The 22,876-nt window shown below is 41.0% G+C and overlaps 1 protein-coding gene across 2 annotated transcripts in view; it reads right to left on the reverse strand.

The window, feature by feature from the left end:
* LOC100702838 (plexin-A2) overlaps positions 1 to 22,876 on the reverse strand; it is a 77,936-nt gene that overhangs the window by 51,223 nt on the left and 3,837 nt on the right. Inside the window, exons 2-4 of one of the 2 annotated variants that reach the window (XM_025907133.1) lie at positions 21,536 to 21,620; positions 13,072 to 14,423; positions 9,343 to 9,525 (exon numbers count right to left, since the gene is read on the reverse strand). In XM_025907133.1, the coding sequence (XP_025762918.1) occupies positions 9,343 to 9,525; positions 13,072 to 14,295 (1,407 nt within the window). In that variant the 5' untranslated portion in view covers positions 14,296 to 14,423; positions 21,536 to 21,620. The remainder of the gene's footprint in view (positions 1 to 9,342; positions 9,526 to 13,071; positions 14,424 to 21,535; positions 21,621 to 22,876) is intronic. The other variant, XM_013276603.3, reaches the window with a different exon arrangement.

The following is a 22,876-nucleotide window of genomic DNA, read 5'->3' on the forward strand; positions in this document are numbered from 1 at the left end:
AAAGAGGAGCATATTGATCACAGCCACTAGATACGCTGTATGTTGGCAAGTGCATACCTAAAACGCGATTGCCAACTGGGTTGGAAAAGAGGTCATGACATTCAAGTGTGTGTGTGTGTGTGTGTGTGTGTGTGTGTGTGTGTGTGTGTGGGTGTGTGTGTGTGTGTGTGAATGCATGTGTGTTTTTGAGATTTATTGTTAAAAGCCTTCCAGTTCCAGCAGCCAAATTTTCAGTTCGCGTTAACCTTCAGCTGCATGGCAAGCTTCCAGGTTTTCATTCCACAATTTCTACAACTTGACCACAGTCTCCGCTCAGTCTGTGCATGTTCACTTCTTTTCTGTCTCCTTGAGGACATGGTTTCCTGTTCTCTGTTTCCTGTCCTCCTCCGTGCAGCCCCCATCCCTCCAATCATTCCCATTGTTTGTCAGGTTCCCATGGCCCATCAACAAAAGCGGTGGGAGGGGGACAGTGGAACAATTCATTGCACCCGTATGGTCTTCATTTTCCTGACCGCAATGCAGTCACAGTCCTGTTTCCATTTGTGTGACCGCACAAGAGAAAGAACAGATATAAAGGAAGAAAGGACAAAGAGTTGGAGAGAGACATAGCTGCTAAATAAAAGCCAGTAAGGAACAGCAGAACGATGTACACTTTTCTCTGTTATCACCAAATTGCCTCTCTTAATACTATTTTAGCTGTACCGAGACATCGAATTGTGATCCGCTCTAAAGATTTTTACCCTTAAGGTCCGGCGCTCTTAATGCAAGATGAAGATTCTTCTCAGAGTAGCCTCAAACAAATCTATTTTTCCTGCTCTCCTCCCCATTCTTATGAGTTCAATCACCACATCTTCCTTTCTCAGCCCCCTTACAACCGTGACTTTGAAAAGTTCAAGTCATTTATCCATTCACTCGAGAATTTCTTCAGCCAGTCAACTGTCTCTATAAGCTGTAATGAATCCACTATTTGCACATGAGAGTATTTGACTAAGGCTTTATTTGCCGTGAGCTTAACATTTTCAACCATTTCTAGGGAAATACTGCTGCTGAGTAGCTGCAGCCGCTGAGGTAATGTGCCGGTCTGTTTTTATTTCGTTCTACACTGCACTCGTAAATGCATCCTTCAAATTATATTTGCCACCACTGAGGCAGTTTTCTTGCAGTGATTGAATAGTAAAGGCATCACTGGCTTGCTCAAGAATAGGGCTGAGGCAGCTGCAGGGATCTAATTTGTGATGCTTGTCAGCCTTGTCTACCTAAGGTAAAGTCCTGTGGCACACACGAACGAGTTAATCATAAAATGTTACTGCACTTTCTCAGTGACAGCGATGACTTCGCTGATTTCTCCCTGAACATAGAAAAGCACTACATAGGATAAATTTTACAAGAAACTTGGAAGCATCTCGTACTGAGTTGCACAATATTTTTAATTTGCTCACTTTGTCAGAAAAGCACATAGTTCCACTCTGTATGGCTTAGTCCCATGGCACAGTCCTTCTGAGTATTAATGTGCTCAGCAGCAACATTTCCTCAGAAAATCAATTCCACTCATCACTTGTTATGTGTTTGAGGCTGCGACAGGGTAAGCAATGGTATGAAGTCATTCTGCAGTGTGTTTCCTGCTTAGTTACTTGGTAGCAAAGAGGCAAAAGTTTACAGTCCGGCTGTCTTTCGTACAAAAAGGTCGAGAGAAGTGTTATCCTATATGTTTTGACCAAGTGATAAATATGTAATTAAAAAAGGAAAGTTTTCACAGGATTCTGTGTAGTCCACCTTTAGCAGGAATAAGCAGAAGTAATGGTGTTCTGTATAATTCTATCACTCTTTTATATAGTTGCAGAGGAATTTTGTCCCATTCTGCGGCTTCAGTTCATTGAGGTTTACTGGCATTTGTATATGCACAGCTCTCTGTAGGCCCTGCAAAGCCATTTCAGTTAAGCTGAAGAGTGGACATTGACTTTACCATTGTAACATCTTGATTCATCTTGACCTCACATCTGACTTTAGAACACTTTGGTATGCAGAGGCATTTATAGTTGACTCAGTGACTCCAAGGTGCCCAGGTCCTGTCCTTATCATCATCACTGCAACACTGGTATTTGCTTTTTACCCCACACAGTGTTATGCATTATGGGCCAATATCTTGCAGTTTGGTCCACTCAGTCATTATAAAGATAAACTTTGGAAGCCTAAACCTGCTGCCATGTTCTTGAATTTGCTGGGACATCCACTTCTGGAAATATTTTGGCATTGTGGTAAGACACACCCAAACACTTTAGACAAGCAAACTAGCAAAACCTTTCGGTTTTACAGAGGTGGTCGCATTTGCTGATGATCAGCTAATGAACTGAACTGTTTAGCAGCACCTGGCTGCTACATTCCCTCTTTTTTCCTATGGAAGCAGTGTGGGTGTACTCAGTTGCCACTGCATACAGTCCTATCAAAACGTTCTTTTTTACATGAACGTATAGTATACATAATATACTTTTTGCTTAATTATCATAGTCTGCACTACACAAGCTGTAAAGATTGGATCACAGGACCAAGGACAGTGCTTTCTACTACCAGAGCTTGATGCTAGCAGGGACTGATCTGAAGCATAATCTGCTGCTTTTTAGTCTGGACTATGTAATAATGAGGTTTTAAAGATGTCTTGTGTGTATATCACAGAGTAGAGGACAGAATGTCCATGGTTACTGATGCAGCCTCATCACACATATTACAGCCATCTGGCGTTATGGTGGTGCTATCAGTAGGTAAAATCTGATGCAGAATTATAAAAAGCTATAAACAGAATGTATGTTGTTAACCCCTTGCATTGCGTGTAGAGGCTACGCTTGAAGCCACTGAGGTGTTCGATGGTGGAGTTGACGCAATTCCACTGTTATGAATGAAAATTTGTGGTATTGAGGAAGTCCAATAACTCCAGCGTTGCTTATCTTGTCAGCTTAAACATTTATTGTTCACCATCGATTGCATTTGCCATTCCACAGTTCATCTTAGAGTCCAACATCATCAAACATAAATCACAACAGCACAGTTCACAAACTGTTTGGTCCTTTCGACCAACAACACCCGACCCTAATTAAATGTTCCTGCCTTAAATGCAATCACTTACAAACACAAAAAGGGACAACTAGAGGCACGCAAACACGAAAATGGCTCCTACAGTGAGCTTTGTATCCTCTTTACTCCAACAATTATTTAATCTTCTTAAAGCTGTTTAGTCATTTTATTTTTCTGAGACGAGTTAATGATTTCATCAACCTAACTGATAACAGTAGACATGCCTGTAAGTAACAATATCACTGTACAGGATTCTACCAGGGTAAAACACCACTTTTGACTATTTACGATTTAACATTATGCTTTAAACAAGGAAGTCATGTTAGTTTTGTTGATTATCCTTTCAGAAATCTTCTTTATGCACATGGCACATTTAGGATAAGTGCATTCATGACAGAGAAAGACATTACAATTAACACTCCCCACACCCCCAATTGGTCTAGTGGGAGTTTCTTCTTTCTTAAAGGGAGTTTTTCCTTCCCACTGTCGCCAAGTGCTTGATCATAGGGGGTTGTTTGATTGTTGGGGTTTTCTCTGTATTACTGTGGGGTCTATGTATGTATGGAAACCTGGTGGTAAAAATTCGGCCTCACCATATCGAGGGTGTGAAACACTGTTAAGGATTGATCACCTTCACCTCACGACTTGACAAAGAAGTGTCTTGTTAACTTGCAATATTTCAGAACATACTGCCAAGAAAGGCACAATAAAACTAGTTATTCGATCGGTGATAATCATTTATTTCATTCGGTCCATCCTAAGGCTTGCACTTTAAATCGTTTCTCCACTCTCTCCATTTCCCACGTATAAGTTTTCAGTGTTTCTTTCAGTGTTTGTTTAAACAGACATGAAATCACTGTGTGTAGACTAAAGAGATTCTTTGTTTCTGAAAGCTCAGGGACAGTCTTTGTGAAGCTGTTCAGATTTGTTCCAGAGCATCACATGAGCAAAACAGAACCACTGAATTCGGATAAATGTGCGTCATTGTTGCACAGAAATTGTTAGAACCTTGGTGTGAGACAGTATTTGTGCCACTGAAAGTTGCATCTACTGTTTCTGTACCTCATACCTTGAGACCAGAATACATTTTAATAAGGATCAGGATGAGATAATCACTTCTATCCGGATTCACCTCATTAGCATACATCCTGCTAAGTGTAAAAGCCCCATTTTGTGTTCAGCCTCGAGTCACCCACAGGGTCATATTACTTCACTAAAATCAACCACCTATGGCTACAAAGCTGTAGCAGATGATGATTGAAATGTCCTATTATAGCTGGAACAGGAGCAGTCTAATCGAGACACATTGATGAGCGCATCCATATGCTGCACGGAGCCTGGATACTAAGATGGTTATCCTGGTGACCTTTCACCCTGGTTACACCCTTTCTGTGGCAGGCTTGACCTTTGCTATGGCCCTGCTGCTGCAGTGATCCACTCATGGTATTTATTGTCATGCCCCATTTCCACTGAGACTGTCCATTTGGGGGTGATAGAATAGGATTGGAGAGGTGACCCTGTGCTCCTTAGAGGCTCCTGGGAGTCTGAATCATGCCTGCATCTTCTGTCAGCTTAATGGCAAAATCAGGGCTTTAAAGGCTGCACTTAACAGAGGTAACAATGGATTACTACTGCTCACCCAAAACTTAATGCTTACCTCCTGAACAAACACAAAGTCTCCCTTTCTCTCAGTGTTTTATTTTTATTTTTTCGCCAGTCTTACTTCCCCTTCATTCTTAATCTGTCCTTGTTTTTTTTCCACTTAATATCCCTGCCTTTCTTCCTCCATATCTGTTGCTTCTCCTTTTTCCCCAGTGGTCATCCTTCTTTCTTTGTCTCACATTGCCTGACTGTTTTCTCTTTCTCTCTCTCCTCCACTGTCAGCCTATCTTGTCTTTTTCCCCGATGGCTCATCAAATGAAAGAGCTGCAGTGATGCTATCTGTGCCCCCAGTCTGGACCAGTGTGTGTGTGTGCGTTGTGTGTCAGACAGATTGCTCCTCATAAGACTGAGGCCCCCAGGCTAATGTCACAACAGTCCTCTCACACATTTCCTCAGTCAGCTGCATGCTCTACAACTGTGCAGGAACCAGAGCCTGCAGTCCCAACAAGTCAATTCAGTTAGATCAGAAGAATGAGCTTTATAGGAACTTGATTATAATAACTTGCTACAGTACAAAATATGACGGACAATGAGCTGAATCAACTTTATGAACTCCACAGAAGGGGGTCATCCCGTGGTCTGCAGGACTGGACAAACACATCAATCTTGAAGAATTGAGTAGTTCATACTTGTGTGATTTTTGTCAATCAATTCAGCAACATATTTAGCGAGCATTTGTGTTTGATTGCTTTTCTTTGCTTGCCTCCCCACCTGCCTCATCAGGGCAGGTTCAGCTGAATTTCTTTTAGGCTTATCTTGATGGGTAGTTACACATGCAATAGACTGTGAAGGGCTTAGTATACTTGGCCTGCACCTGAGAGTTTAAAAAAATATTTTCTAAAAACAAATATTTGACAAGCTTGTCCATTACTCTACCGTAAAGTTAAAATGATAAATGAATGATAAATAGAAAAACTTTTTTGGTATCCAGTCGATTATTTTGAGTCAGTTTCAGATATGAAGATTGTTGTCTTTTTCAAATTAAATAAACAGATTATATTTTTGTGTTTTTGGACTGCCAATTAGATAAAACAACAAGCTTTGCCACCGTTTATTAACCGTTTATTGACTCTGTCAGTTGTCTAATGTGCCGAAATGTGTAAAAACATGAAGACTGTCTGTAAGTGTGCACTATCATCCCCTTTTAAACAGTCACCCGAAGTACACTTGTGGCCTTTTCAGAGAGAGTCTCTTTGTTGGTATCTGTTTGGTAGAAGAGCTAGGAACTCTACAACCAGAGGCTCTCTGTTCTTCAGCCATGAATATCTTTTTAAGCTCTAATTATGTAGCACAGTTATTGGCTGGCCCATGTGTTGTGTTTACTGTCACTGTAGAGAAATAAGTCGTGCTCATGTACAACGTCGTTTTCCTGCCAGCGCTTGTTAGGCTTTCCAGTGCTAACGCGCACGGCAGATATGTGTGAGAGGCGTGAACTGGGGTGCCAGTTAGCTCGTGTTCTGCATTTTATTTTTGGCACGGCAGCTGGTACCAAGGTTGCTCAGGGATTCTGTGATTATGTGGACGGCACAAAAAAAAAAAAAAAGATTTGTGGTGATTACAAAGAAAATATCAAAATTCACAGTGACTTAGTCAGACTGTTAAAGCATTTGACCCTGGACTGTGTTTGTCTAAGGCTTTTGACCTTGTTTCTAAAAAATTAAATCTTTAAAAGGCTGTTCTTAAAATAGCTAGGAGCCATAGTTAAGCCAGTGCTACTCAAACAAGTGTAAAAAGAGAATTTGTCGCAGGCTATGTTCGGATGCAGATTTGCTGTGTTATATAAGGGAACAGAATGATATTTGCTGAATGACTCAAAATAAACTACAGAGCTTGTGTTCACTGTTATAAAGAAACATGTCACCCAGCGTAAATGTGAAACAGTTATGTGTGTTTTAGCAGTTTTTTGACAGCAACTGAGGTTAGTAGCTCAGAATGATTTAAAAAAAAATATACATCTGATTTGCACAGGAAATACTAGTCGGTTTAAAATTTATTTGGTGTCTTTTGCCTTTTACGAAAAAAGTGTTTCATATCACCAACTTATCTGTAAAAGAAAATTAACATTAGATTTTAAGACATTCATACAAGGCACTATAACCATGAGGCTGAATCCTGGAATTGAAAAGAACTGGAAATCATATTTTAAGGTTTGAAGCAGAGAACACACACGTGTTTTTGAAGTTTTAGAGAGCAACATGAACACTTAGGTACATTTAACTATGTTTAGAAACATGAAAAAATTCTTATTAAGCGGGGCAAAATAATTTTCTAAATCAGTGAAGTGGTCCTCGAAGTAATTTGTAATGCTAAAAGCTATTCAAACCAAAATCCACCAGGGCACTGTTAAACAAGAGCCACTACAGCTGCATAATGTCCTTTTACTTTAACACAAAGGAACTGAAGGAACAGACGTGCGCTTCAGTTTTGGCTCAAGTAGTCATGGATGGAGATTTACATCAATTTGTTCTCGACTAAGAGCGACTGTCTGAGGGCTGAAGCACAAAATGTGGTCCTGCTGTACCTTTGTTCAGCTGCGTAATGTCCTCCTACCATAATAACCATGATATACTTAACAAAACCAGTTATGCTAATTAGATCATTAATTGAACAGATTATTGCATGAATTTCTGTTAATGGATTAGGGATCATTATTTCATCAGCGTGGGTGAGACACAAAAGCTGCCAGACGTGCTGTATTTCAGCGGCGTATATCGCAGAGATTTTGATAAATTTGGTAATTTTACATATAAAAAATTTGTCGTGTCAGCAGATGTATCTGATATAACAGTATCTGCTTTGCTATAATGTTAACGTTGCTCCATCCATCACTTGAACTGACCAGTCACAGCTTTGCAAGTCAGGCAAAATACCGAAGTTTAGCACTTCCTGCAGAGAAAAATGTGACGGTGGGGGTTTGTGTCCAATGTGGAGATATTATTTTTAGACTTTGTGGACTATTAAGTTACTGTCAATCAATGTTTGGGTAAGTTTAGATGCTAAAACTGATCGGTTATGTTTAAATATCATAGTTTGCATTAACACATATCCTTGCACAGTGTTAACTATATCTTAAGACGCTTTTCTGGCAGAAACCCTTAAAGGCAAATGTCTTTTATTGTAAGTAATATGCAAGTGCTTTATTTGAAGAGCACTTTTAACTGACATAAAGTCACAAAACGCTGCACAACAAAATGATTGCAATCATTTTTAAAACTTGTTTAAAAAAAACTATTGCTATCAGTATGACACCATGTTACAGGATTTAAAAAGTAATAAATGAAAGAAAAAAGAATCTCAGCAGAAGGCCTGGTTAGACAGAAGCCTTTTCAGATGCTTTTTGAAGGAGTCCACAGAGTCAGCTAAACGTAGCTGGAGTGGTAGACTCTAGGTGTAACAGACTGAAAGGCTCTGCCCCTGCTAGTCTTCAATCTTGTAGGAAGAACTAATAAATTTTGATCCTGCGACTGAAGACTGCGAGCAGTAGTGTGTTTAATAAGATGTTGAGATGAATGATCCGGACCTAGTCGATTTAGTGCTCTGTATATAAGTACAGAAAAAGCATTCTAAAATTGACCGGGAGCCAGTGTGAGGAGTATAAAATAGGGGTAATGTGAGCTCACTTGCTAGAACTTGTAAGGAGTCTGGCTGCAACATGCAGCATTTTTTTTTTTTCCCTGAGTTACAAAGATATGACATCTCAAACACATAACTGCTCAGCTCCTGTGATGGTCCTGGAGCAGCAGCAATTATGATGTTCGATATCAGATCATGCCATGCAGTTCTACTAAGCTTGTTTAAAAAAGCTGCCAAATATGGGATTGAGATAGTTAAGCTCAGAATATCTGATTGCACGGTGGAGAAATGAACCTCCTGTCACAGTGTTGTAGTCCCGGCTTGAGCTTGGAGCTTTGAGTTTTTCATGTTAGAACTTGAAAAAGTAAAGTTTAAAGATAAGCTGAATAGACACACAGCATTTGTGACTAAAAAGTATGTAAATTACCAATATTTATAAAAGGGAAGTCCTGAAATACTGTACAACACATTTAATTTTGAAGTGTCTCGTTTTGTCGGTCCCTTTGAATGATGGAGGCAGAATCAGTTACCCATTTCCTTTGTTTTATTCATTCACCCAAAAGTTTTATAGAAGAGCAACAGGATGCCATGGGATTGTACTGTAAGAGCATGCCACGGGCATGTTTTGTGTCATGTTTGCACTTTTTAAGCATGACGGTAAGTTCAGTGTTACAGGGCATAATTAATCATGTAAAAATACATTTAAAAATGCAGAAGCAAAAACAAAATGTAGTGTTAATACACAAAATTTCATGGCATGCCATTCACATGGTATTTCATGTTACCACATGATACCAAACTAAGAGCCAATTATCACAGGAGGCAGAGCAGCCTTAAGAAATCATAGATATGTTTTGTGTAGAAACACAACTTGGTAAATCATCAAAAGATGCATAATCTCTTCTCATCTTTCCCATGTCTTGAGATCTACCAATTCACCGCAAACAATACAGTTGTTGCATGGCAGATTTCATTCTTTTTAAAACAAGATAAAAATCCTCTCATGTTTGTCAGTGACTGTCAGTGTATAGCTGCACTCACCTTCTTAAGTCGTCCACTCCTGGTGCCCAGGAAGACCACACTGTGTCCACCGTAGATGTAGGAAGTGACAGAGGTCAGCCTGTCCCTGCTCTCAGTGAACACTGTCCGACCTGACACCAGCTGGGAACCCCCCAGGGGCTGGTTTATATCCAGACCGCAGAAGTGATCATCAATGGGAACAGGCTGCGTGGAGAGAGGGAGGATGTGCGGGTGAAAATATAGAAAAGATTAAGATAATGATGGCAGAGAGGTGTGTTTTTGAGACGAAGTGAGGAAGAGAACCGGAGAAAAGGTGAAAGGAGGAGGGATGGAAAAGCAGTGAGAATGAAATGAAGGAGGAGTGGGTATGACAGATATAAGGAGAGGAAGTAGATGTAATGAGAGAGGGTGAGGAGAGCTAGTGGGGGCCAGAAACTGACTGAAATTGCTGTAGACACATGCGAATATAAGAGGAGAACTCAGAGTGACTTATGGTAAGCCTAACATGCATTAAGCGCACAATTTTCAGGGTTAAAAATGATTACTTCAAAAGGGTTTGTGCTGCCGGGTTTCTGAACACGCCTCAGAGCGGGCAAATTTGCGGAGCAGAATAATTGCTGATGGCAAACACGAGAGACGCCGTGTATTTTGCGCCTGTTTCTGTGATTTTTAGATCGCTTGATCTGACATCACAGAGCACAAGAGATGTTAGGTTTTGATTAGGCATCAAAGAGAGCTGCATGCTTAGCAGTCCTATTGCATCTTCTAACATGCACCTCAAACTTTTGCTAATTGCCTGTCACTTAATATATAAATCTACCCTTTTAGGGCTTTTTTATTGTTGTTTTAAATCCTCCATTTCTGAAGCATATATTATTCGTTCACCCTGAAATTAGCTTTTTCTTTTATCAGGCTTTGTGCCTGAGTTTAACTGAATGTGATCAATGAAGTGAGCATACCATAAATGTATCTAATATCGCACCGCTGCCCAGTTCTTTCTCTTCATTGACTTTACCTCCAGTCTTATAAACAAGAAATAGAGGATCCATCTCTCATTTTCAAGATTCCCTCTGGACCCACAAAAGTGTTGCACATATTGCCAATTAGTCAATCTGAAATTCTGCTGCTGAATTTTTAATGACATGCCTATCTGTACACTAAAAGGGACACATACACATATATGCTGTAAATTAATACTGGATTTAGTAGTTGTACCAAAAGCAGAATTGCTTTGGTCACTTTTTTGACCATTTTGGTTTGAATTTAATCATCAACTGTTGGACTTCCATCAGATTTTGTGGTCTTCTGGGGATTAATCTTTATAATTTAGTTGATGCTTTTGCTTTTGCTCTTGCTGTTGTGACACTTGCGATTGATGATTGAATGAAGTGACATTTAAAACTCGATGCACACATTTGTGAAATTGCACCCAAATCTAGTACCACCAGGTTAAAGTTTACATGAAGATAATTTATCTGAATTTTAGAAGCAGGACCACAGCTCCTACACTCCCCTTCTGGTCCTTTGTCTGTGTAGGCCTCCTTCACTAAAACGTGTCGTTCTCATTTTCCCAAACCCCTTTTTTCATTCACTTCTGGATCTGCCTGGCTCAGGAGCTGCTGCCAGTCCGCTCTCAGGCCTTCCCCAAACCACACCATCAGTTCACGATTCTTCATCCACCATTGTCAAATAATAATGAGGATGTGGTCTCAGCCAGTGACTTATCCAGTAAAGATTCTTAACTTGCACTAGATGGATTAGCACAAGAAATATACAGGCTTATTATTAGGTTTATACTTTTGGTTTAGTTTATAGTTTCCAGATGGTGTGTCTTCAGGACTTCGGTCATTGTTTAACTGTTCTTGTAGTGCCACTAGGCAGGCTTTTGTGATTTACATGAATTATCTCATCTTTTGGAGCACTGCCATGGCATCTAACACAGCACATAAGTTTTAGGAAACCCTGACGTTTATGCTGATTCCAATATCTGGTCAGTATTTCACTTGGAAAAAAAACTTGCATTTGACCTCAGGAGTGTGTGCACCAGAGACCCTGTGTAGTTTGTCTTTTTCTCAGATTTTTAGATTGCTTGATCTTCTAACGTGCACCTCAAACCTCTGCTAATTGCCTGTCACCTAATATATAAATCTACCCTTTTAGAGTAGCTATTTTTTATCCTCTGTTTCTGAAACACATTAGGCTAATGATCAAATTTTATTAAAGTAGCAGAGTTGCCTTTTTTTCCTTTTGGTTAAATGTTGTTATGCTAACAGTAGTGTGATGGATTGCTATTGAATTAAATACTGTAGGTCTTTCTGTTTGGTGTTGAGAACGTCTTAATGCCCAGTGAAGCCATTTTCAATTGCATTCACCTAACTTTAGGCCTTCTTTGTGGCAATTCATTGTGTTGTTCCCTTATCAGGAAGGAAAAGTGGACCTAGAGGAAACTTTAAAAGGATCAACTTGAGAATTGAATGACCAAGGGCCAGATTTACTATATTTGGCAAAATAGCATGTGAGCCCAATCCCCAAATAGTGCTCATAGGTTTGATTAGTTTTACATGCGATTTACAAAATACAGGTACAGTGAGTTCAATTCCAGATCAAACGCAAAAAATAAGACAGGCTTCTTTAGCAGTTAATTGCATGTCCCATTTGTTATTAAATACTTAATTTGAATGATTGATATTTTGTGCCTTAAAAAAGGAACTCCCCAACGGGTCAGCTGTAAAAATCTCTGAGTTCCCACCTCTTACACTTTAAGTAAAATTATCATTTCACTTAAAGCACCCAGCTGCCAATTTAAAGCCTCAATCATTCGTTGGGAATTTTATGTCTTATTTGCCCAGCAACTAGCAGAAAAAGAAACTGCCATTCTTAGCACTGAATCGACAGTGTGGAAAGGTTTTGGGCTTTTCAAGTGGTGATCTGCTGTGGCTATACAATGTTGTTACATGTATGAACACTTATATAAACTGTACTGACCACAGAAATCATACCTAATGCATCACCATGCCCAACTGGTGCTTGATTTGATTGAGTATTTATGTAACCAGAGAAATAAAGTATCCAATGAGACACATTACAGACACATACAGCATATGAATACAGAGAGAGAGATTTTTTTTGCGTTTCGGTTGGTGTTATGGATAACATTACATCTCATTTGTTTGATGACATGGTTTAATCAAAGTACATGTTGGGAACCACAAGAGTGATTTACCGCATGCGATGAATATCATTGTTTTCACGCTTCACTTTCAACTTGCTTCCATGAAAGCCTCTCATTATGCAGAATTATAGCTTTTATAAAGGCACAGACTTGGACATTCACAAGAAAGGGCTTTTTTTCTCAAGATCAAGAACAGGTCTCAGAGGGTTCAAAAAATGCTGACAGCGACAAGAGCAGAAGGAGGGAGATGGGGAAAGAGAGGGAGAGAAGGGGGAGGAGAAGGAGGTGGGAGTCGGTGCCTAAACCCCTGAATGAAATCAGAGCTCAATACAGAATTCCTCTGATTAGCATTGTGGAAATAATCTCCTCCAGCTCTTCTGCTCTCATGGGATCTTGAAACCTGAATAGTGTCTTCAGCATAGCACAGACTGCCTATCTATCAGCTGTTTAGGCTGCAATCACACTTGCAAGTCTAACTTTCAGTACAGCTCCAGTATATCACTGCTACACACTACTGTGTGATACTTTCGCTAAATATGTGAGGTTCAAAGCAGCATTTCTCCCTAAAATCTACCTACCGCCTTGGTGCACTGCACGTCCTTTCCCAGCAGCCAGTGCAACTCCAGATTTCCTTCTCCTTGGTAGCAGGACTGCAGCCGCTCCTTAATGCGGGTGTTGATGTCCTGGATGGTGAAGATGCAGAGAGCAGAGTGATCTGGAGGGTCGTGGTACTGCTTCTGTCCTTTCGAGAACACAGCAAAGAGCACATCCTCTTGAGCACTAATGTTGAGCGACTTAGCCAGAACCCTGCCGGCCTTGGACAGGTAAGCTGCCTGCAGCAGACGGTATTCCTCGCCTCTGTGAATGCACCCCACAGGAAGTGACACATACGAGTGGAACTTCTTGTCACCTTTGCACAGGCGGATGATGCGGGATGTGTAAAAGAGGTCGCCAGGGGAGCCACCTGCAGGCATCCCGTTCTCTGGAGTCTCCGGCTGGACAGTCATGAAGTAGACAAAGCTGCTGCTGGCAAAGCCATAGATGTAGTAGATGTCAAAGTGTGGCACAAGAGCCAGTGTGTCTGAGGGGATTTTAATCAGAGACGAAACAAAATCAGTGTGAAGCTCATAGTCCAGCATGGCGGAGGATTCTGGGTCACGAGGCAGCTTTCGGCTGGAGATAGTTGGAAAATAGTCCTGTTTTCCGCCTACGGCAGTGCCGATGTATAAAGTCGCATCCTGACCCTGAGAGGGTACAACAACTCCATACATCGTCCCAGTCTGGTTGTCACTGGACAGGTAGTGCTCTTTCTTATGCGTGGGCTCCACAAGGATGAACAAATCATCCAGCCTCATCAGCTTACAGACGCCCTGGTAGAGGCTGCCACAGGCCAGCAGCCGGTTGTGAGAGTAGTCGATAAGCAACAATTTGTTAACATTGTCAGTGGAGGCCAAAGGCTCAGAACAGGGCTGGACAATTAGTGGAGGATAACATGCTTTGTTGTCATACTCTGGTCCTGTATCGTGAGACACCAGGAGGGTTAGATTAGAAGACAACTTGTAAATTCGATTGACAGCTCCAATGTACAAAGCCCCAGTAGACTGATGCACAGTCAAGTGGTTCAGCGACCACTCCCTCCTCTCTGATTGGAAGGTGTTCATAGTCTGTCCTAGAGTCATCTTTTGATTCACAGAGATTAGAGTCAATAGCCACAGTGCCAGGGGCCATGACATGACCTTTAGAGGACCGTGACCTTTAGTGAGGCCGCAGTAAGTCCATCCTTTATACAAGCACGTTCCCATCCCCACGTGGCTCTGAAAAGTATTGAGCTCAGACAAACAGGATTGTGTGTCAACAAGTAGCAGGATTGTCCAGAGAAAAGATCAGCTCAAGTGGGGTCTTGTTCTCCTCAAGTGATCTTCACATCATTCTGAAAAAGAAAAGATAGACATTTGTTTTAGATCTCAAAAAATCCTTGATTCTTTCAAGTGTGAAAGATTGCTTTTCAGGATATCGTTAGGCACTAAAACCCTAGAAATGTCTTGTTTTCTCCTCTATCTCTGCTTAGTCAGACACATGAGACATCAAAGAAACAAGTAATCATTTGTTCAAACTGTCTCCCCATATTTACTAGCCTGAGAGATGGTCCAATATTCCCCATATCAACAGGGGGGCTCATTATATTCGCCTTTCTGTAAGAGCGAACTAACTGTGGCCTATTACTTGAACAAAGCAGTGACACAATGTAGCTGCGCGTTCCCTCTGTTTGGGTGGCTAATTAAATGATCCAAATGTATTAATTATGCATCCATATTTTGGGCTCCCTGTTTTCCTTTCTCCCCTCTGCCTTGTTCGTTTAAATGGTTGAATCCAGGAGGAATTAATCACTCTCCAATGCGGCCGACATTCCTAAATTAATCAGGCTTTTTCCAGGGATGGCAGGGAGTCATTAGAGATTCAGAGCCTGGCAGCATCAACTCTCACACTTCCCTTTTTAATTTCATTAGCATATTTTATGTAAATATTTCCAGGGGACAAACAATGTCCGTCAAGCACATGACTGACAAAAAAGATGGATGAGTTAGCCACATGAATGTTTGATGGATGTACATTTTTAATTAATTTATTTTTCACTGTTATAACGTTCATATAAAATATCTTTTCGTGTCCCATATGGCGAGACAAAATAAGCTTATCTACAATAAAAAGAGTCTTTTTTTTCCTCTATATAAAGACTGATGTTTTATGATGGCAACACAAGCATCGTAGATAAAGTAGCTTCACATATGCCGTTACTTCATCGATGTCCATTAAAGGAGTAATAAAACTGTCTGCATAGGAGGATACATCATAAATTAAAACACCTGCATCACTCTAAATCCTGCCTGTGTGCTGCCTGAAGCTTCTCCAATCATACACTCAAAGGTGGTTTCTGTCTCTCCTTTGTTATCTCCGTTACTACACCAAAAGCACCTTCACACTCTTCTAACAATCCTTTAAAAATAAAAATAATTGAAACGCCTTCAAGTTTCCTCCAAGTATATCCTGCCAAATCCTAGAAGACTTTAGCTCGGAAGCAAACTGTCCTTTTTTGGCTGGAACTAACGTAAGCGGGGTGTTTTCTCAGTGAGACTTCCTGGTATAAGTAAAGGTTAAATGAAGACAGCCATGTCAGATCCTAATGCGGAGGTCATGATGCGGTGGGTGCTCTCCATTGGCTGGCTAACAGGATGTCCGGCTGAGTTGAGCTGGAGCCAGGGATAGAGCGGATGGACTGACACTGAGCTGGCTGGGCCAACTCCAGCTCCACTCCAGCATCTCCTGCCCATCTGTCCCCACCGTGCTCACACAGGGGGAGAAGTCACTTGAGTGTCCCGACCTACTCTGCTCAATTTGGCAGGCTCAGTGTGAGCAACTCTACCAGTAATTGGCCACCGAAGAGTAATATCTGCCACACGCTGTATTGGAGCTCTTAAATCTGAAGTTTAGTGTTTGCTTTTGTTTGTTTAAAACAGATTCCATTTATAAAGACATGAAATGAATCAGTCATAGTCGCACTGCTATCCTTGCTGCCTTTGCTTTAGAAAACAGAGAAGTCTTTCCTTTTTTTTCCTGACTGGACACAAAAAACATCTCTTTTATTAGTTCTCAGAAAGCCTAGATTTGGCAGGACATGTTGGCTCTAATATTTACATCTTTATTTAAGGCAAAATGTTGTCCAGCAAATTCTTTCTGAAAATCCCTCAGATCATCTGCTTTGCAAGCTGATGAGCCCATGAACCAGTTTCTGTTTTCATTTATCCTGAAAACCTGATGAAATCAGTACTCATGCGTGATTGAAATACTGGAGGATGAAGCATCTGGATAAAATGAAATATAAACAAGATTCATGTGCTTATTTTCAGCAATGACCATGAACTAGTGCTAATTGCGAAACTTTACTTTTTGAAGTACAGCCTTTTTTTCCCCGAGATCTTTCTTCTTCTTTCTGTAGTCTTTTAAATAATGGAATGTCAAGTAATGCACTTAAGAGCTGCTTGAAAGTGGCAGAGTTAGAAAAATGTGACTGAATTCTTGAGCTGCCACAGAAAAAGGATTTTTGTGCTTCAGCTGGAGCTGTCTCTACTTTGTCTCTGCTTTGGATTTCTCTGGTTGAACTCACACTACAAACTTCCAACTTAAAACCTTTGGTGTAATATGCATTGTAATCTTATCAAAAACTCAAGTGATGACCTTTCCTCAACTGGAAATAATAAATAAGACATCGCTCTTGAGGTCTAACAGCAAATAGCAGACCAAATGATATTTACAGAGGTTGGCTCGAGTCTGGCTTGACCTTAAACAACAGACACCAGCAGTGCCACCCACAGGTTAATTCAGTGCTGAGAGTCTCGAGTGAAATCCTCAAAGGAGTTACAAAACAGGGGAGAAAAACAAGAAGAGAAATTAAGGAAGTGCTGGTGGCAAACGGAGCTGGGCAGGCATGCAGGCAAGCAGCAGCCTCGTCGTTTCATCCATTTCTGTTCTGCCGGCTTTGGTCACGTCTAAGGCGTGCAGTCATGCTGCTCAGTGTTTACCCTGGATTATAGAGACAGCTCTTCGCCCTGCGCAGTCCTCCCTGCTGAATTCTCCGCCTCGCCACTCAGACACGCTCCAGCCCAGACGTGACTCATTCACACTCACACACAGGAACATGGTTTGCTGAGGCCTCTGGGGACGTGAGCTCTCAGCGGGCACCAATCACAACACAGAGGAGGGAGAAGCCAGTCTCTCGTGCTCCGCAAACACGACCCTTTGACCTGGATCAAGATCTGTGGAACCAAATCCATCCTTTTGGTTCAGCTTTAATTGAGGCGAAATGCTGTCATAGCTTCTGTAGCACCCTGTTAAGCATGATTCACGGGACGGACGGGATGGTTACTGCTGTTGCGATGAAATAATTAAAAGAGGGGTCTCTTCTTTGTTAGTATGTGCATCATGTTCAGTCATCGCTCAAGTTTGACAGCACAAAGATGTGTTTTGTCAGCATTTCTGTCAGTACTGTAGTACATTCAGATAGGATATTATGTGGAAACCTTATTACTTGAAGATTTGCATATTTTGTGAAGTAGTGAAGAGCTTTGTAGGCAGAGGCTTAATTGATTTGCGATACTGTGTTAAAACGCAATTGTGACCATCACAAAAAGAACTGACATGAAGTTAAAAGTATTAAAATACAAATTTACCGATAAAATGCTTTAATAAGAATTCACCGTTTAATTAAGTTTAGATAATTTAGATCAACCAATACCACTGAATTGCTAAAGCTGTGCTTTATAGCTAAACTAAGCCTTTTAGGCTGGTTATATAGTATTTGTATGAACATGGGATGATGATAGGATGATGAGATAAATTATTTATCTTCAAGAATGATGTCATACAAATACAGTATTCCCTGGAACTATAGGCGGTCTGGCAGGCAAAGTGGTGGAAACCCCTCAGACAAAGCTTCTCAAACTAAAGGGATGAGAGGTTTAACAACAAGTGGCCTGAAATAAAAGGTTAGAGGTGGTGCCTATAAATGTTGTAAAGTAAACTGTTTAGGGCAATTATGTTTTGGTTTTCTGTTCGCAGTCATATTTAATAGTCACATTTATGTTGAAGTCTTAAATTGAGCATTCTTATCCATGTTTGTCATCACAGCTCACTCGGCCAGGGGCTGTTGCTGGTAGCTACATATTTTTGCAAAGCATTCATATTTTGGAGATGTTGCCTTTCCAAACACTCAGAGCAAGATGATACAAGAGGATTTTTTTATACTTTAAAGAAGGACAGATTTAGCACAAGCAGCATGTGTTCAGGTTTATCTTGTTTATGTTTTGGATTATAGATTTGAGAACACTGTCGACAGACTGCACCATGATATTTCTAAAGGTCAGAAGATACTTCTCGGTGCTCACACTTAGTCAACAATAGGAGTCATTGTCACTCACATCAGAGGTGATAAATTTTTTTTTCCTTTTTGTCGCTGTTGTTTTGTGTGGCCTAGATTTATAAGGCTGCACAAAGCCAATAACAGTATAAGACCACGGGGGCGGAAAACTGTCTGAACTACAATAGTCATAACAGCTTCTGTCTTTATGATTACAAGCGGGCTGTGCACAAGCGTGAAGGGTTTTTGTGTCTGTAGGTTTGTGCTGATGAGGCTGCTGATAGAAGTTTATAAGTTTCTTATAGGACATCATTTTGGAGTTGGACAATATGTAGCTGCAGTTCTTCTGAACGTTTGAGCTTGTAGTATATAAACCCACACGGGATACTTTTGACTGGGGTTCTCGTCAAATACGCACAGGCCCATCGTTGGGGGGAGGGCTAGTTGTACACATCACACATGAATGGGCTGAAAGGGCGCCAGTCGCAACAGAACTTGACTTCCAAATGAATAAATGAAGGCAATTAGTAGATCTGTTTACAATGTTGTGGAGACAGAAGTAGGTCAAACATGGCAGACACAGAAGGGAGGAGGGAGCCAGCAAGCCAGAGCCAGGGGCTGTCGCTGGTACCTACAATGATGAGTCGGGGAATTAGGACATGAAAATGCCGTCTTTATTAACAATGACTTTTAAATGAATGTCATAATGAATCACAAGGGACCGGTGGAGTTTATTAGAAAAGCAGTGTTTTCTGTTCAGCCCATCGTGTTTTATCAGACACAGTGTTGTAGAGGGTAAGCCCAGGGCAATAGGCTCCGCCTTCAAAATCCCCCTCACCCAAACACAGACTCGAGCCTCAGAGGACATAATGTGTATCTTGGATGCTCACACTGCAGACACCCACAGGATATCTTCACTTTGATATTGCTCAGTGAAATTTTATGACAGTTGGCCCATGGTTAATTTTTATCATTATGTTCTACAATGTAAATTCAAAGAGCAGCACTTTGCCCAGTTGGAAGGGGGGCAATCTTAAAACCAGTATTTAGACTAATGGCACTAACACTTTGGGAGGCAATTGTTCCCTGGAAATCACTGCAAACTGCTGTGAATTCATTTAGCTTCATTGGCAGCTCGACTGGCACGTCTCGGTGTCCCAGCATTTTTTATATAATAAAAAACAGAACAATTATTTCCTTTTCTCCATGCTTGTTGTTTAGTTTATTGGCCAGCGCAGATATTACAGGCTTTAGGACTCTCTAGCCAGCCACAATTCTTGATGGTAGAGTAGTGGAGGATGTCCGTGGGGAACAGTAAAACAGCGCTATGTCATCGCAACTAGCTCAGCTTCTAATAACTGCAGGATGCTGCGCAGAACCTGGGCAGTGGTAAATGTGACATAGGGGACCAATTCCAACAGATCACCACAACACAGTCAGCAGCCTCCTCTGCAATGCATTCCATTATCTCAGGGCATATGCATTATACATGCAGATACAGTACTTTATCTGAAATTGCTGTTAAGAGCAGGGACCAGATGAAGGGCACTGCTGCCACAGTCAGATTTAACCATGCATGCCTTTCTCCACCCTTCCCTCTTCTCAGCTCTGTCTCCTCTTCCATAAATCTCGTTGTCGGTCTTCCCTGGTTAATGGTGACCTCAAGCTGGCTCATCTCAACTGCTGAGGCCCTCGTGTTGCATATATGATGAGCATACAGGGGAAAGACAAAGTGACCTCCAGCGCCGTGATGAAAACCCATGCAGTTCAAGTGCAATAGAGGGTCTTCTATAATTCAGCGATCGCATAGGAAGACAGAGTGAGCTGTCTTTCTTCTGGAGCCACACAGCTAGCGCCTGTAGTGGTAACCTACATCGCCTCAGAGCAAGGAGTAAACAGGGGTGTTCGACCAGGTTTCGGAGTTATCTTTCTGCACCCGCACAAAGACAATGAAGATGGTGAAATGAAGACTGGGGACCAAATACAGAACAGCTCACCCGTTTAGTTATTTGTACTATAAGAAAATATATTAACTACCAGCTTTATGTTCAGAGGGATGGCTTTATTGTCTGTTCCCATTTATATATCTGCCTTTTTTCTTCTTTTTTTGGCCAGGTTGACATTGCTCTCTGTAAAGCAAAGCTATATTTTCCTCAGACCGATTCACTTACTCTACAGATGTGCAGGACCATATTGATTTCTCATGCATAAATCAAGGAGACCTGACAAGGAAAAGACTTTACATTTGGCAGAAACTAGACCCCACTGAGTGTATGAATGGGGAAAAAGCAATCAAACACAGTGATGCAGACTACATTTGAAGCTGTGAAGCACATATGTCCATGATTCCCACACCACTGCACACAGAAATCAAAGAACTTATTCCAAAGAAGCCTGTATGTTTCCTCGGCTTCCTCCCTCTTTGCCCATATGGCTTCGTGGGGTGGGAGATGCCAAGGTTGGAGGTAGCTGGCACGAATAATTACGATCAAAGAAATTACAATGCAAAAGGAACAGCTGCTACCTCGACTGCTGACAAATCACTATGAGCAAGAGGAGAGCGCAATAGACGGCGAGTCAGGGAGAGTAAAACAGGAAAGAGGAGGAGAGATGGTGCATGTTCTACTATACAACAACTTTCCCTCTAAGTATCTGCTACTCCAAAACCCATTTAACATTTAATCCGCACTGCAAATAAGGCCTTTGGTGGCCATTCACCCCAAAGCTGTACAAATACAAGCATCTGCCCAGATTATCTCAGTCAGACTCTATGGTCAATCCAGCCCGGCCTCTTTCTAATTCCACCCGTCAGAAATTCTATCCTACTTCCTGAGTCTCTCACATGAATTTGAGAAAATTCACAGAAATGTCTTCAGTTTCCACAAATAGAAATAACCTGGTTTGAAGTAAAGTAACCAAGTGAGTTAGAATTCTACCAGAAGTGCAAATGCAGGTGAATTTCTCTCAAATAGAAATTCACTTCATGGCAAATGCGTTACATTTTTTTTAATGCTTTAACACAACTCCTGCAGGAATAATGCAGTTTCCTTTCGTCTCAACTTGCCCTTCCTAATAGGATTTGCTTGTCAAATTAAAACTGAATACTCCAAGTCTATTAAGCTCAGTCCCACCTGGTTTGTAGCTGCCAAGGGCTGATCACTATACAGCAGTCTTAGATGTAGTCCAGACAGTCTGGACTTCTATGTTGCAGATAACCTGGTGAGGACAATTTTGCAGATGTAGTCATTTAATGTTATGAGGCATTATTCCAGACATTTGTCATTTACTTTTTTGTAAGACCAGCATAAGCAGGGCTTTTACAAAGTGGCCCCAAATACTCTGTTTTCCCAGGTGGAAAAAAAAAAAAAAAGCAATTTGACGGTGTTCTGTAATGGTGATGGTGTTTCATAATTCAGCGCAATTTGGTTTAAGGTGCCATCTGTCCATTTTTTAGGCACTTATCTAACTAGGGTTACAAAACACCATACCCTGGATTTGTCGCTAGTCTGTCTTATATGTTTCTTTAGAATGTGGGAGGAAACTGGAGCACCAGATGAAATCCACAAAGTGACATGCAAAGGCCAAAAGACGACTGTAAGTGCTAACTACTGCAATCCTAATGACACCAGTTTGAAGTGCCAGATTTATTTTATATAATCTTGAAACCTCTGTTTACGTCGTTTAGCAGCTGCTTGTTTTTTGAGAACTGGCAGGGAACTGGGGTTGGCTTGCCTCAGTCCACATGTAGAGTCATGTAGAAACATCCTTGGGCATGATACCACGCCCCAGGTTTTCCCTGATCCATCTATCAAAGTTCAACTGTTTTAGTACTCAGTATTAAAAACATCAAATATCCTAATCCCTCTAGGGATTTTTTTGAAGGGTGGGGTCATTGTATTGTATTTTCCATATTATGTGCTTCAGTCATTGGGTTGTTTCTTCTCCCATCTCTCCTGTGTCTCCCAGATAGACACAGGTGAGATTAATTTTAATTGTCACTGCTAAAAGTCACATTTTTCACCTTGTGTCATAATCAAGGCAGGTTTTAAACTGATTATTAACTGGTTGAAGTGGGCGTTCTTACCAAATAATACTATGTTAATTCTTGACCACATACTAAGATTAGGTTTGCTGTAGGTCTAGAAATGTTTTACCTTTTTAAAGGTGTAAAGAAAGGTTTAATTTTTTTTCAAAGGCTGAATTAATGTTTAAAACATTTGGTTTTGAAGCCATTGCTTCACCTGTCAGCTGGGTCTAGCCCCCCGTGACCCTGACAAGGATAAGCAGGAAAGAATGGATGGATGGATGCTACACCTGTCAAGCACTTAATTAAAATCTGTAGTAGCCTTTATCACCTCTAGTTATTATCCATAGACTTAAGTCAAAACTCAAAAATATATCTTAAAATAACAGTAGGTCAAAGAGCTGCCAGAGACCACAAATGTCATAGTCGCTTCTTTGTGCTTTCAGAT

This window comes from Oreochromis niloticus, linkage group LG5 (genome assembly GCF_001858045.2).
Source record: "Oreochromis niloticus isolate F11D_XX linkage group LG5, O_niloticus_UMD_NMBU, whole genome shotgun sequence".
NCBI lineage: Eukaryota > Metazoa > Chordata > Actinopteri > Cichliformes > Cichlidae > Oreochromis > Oreochromis niloticus.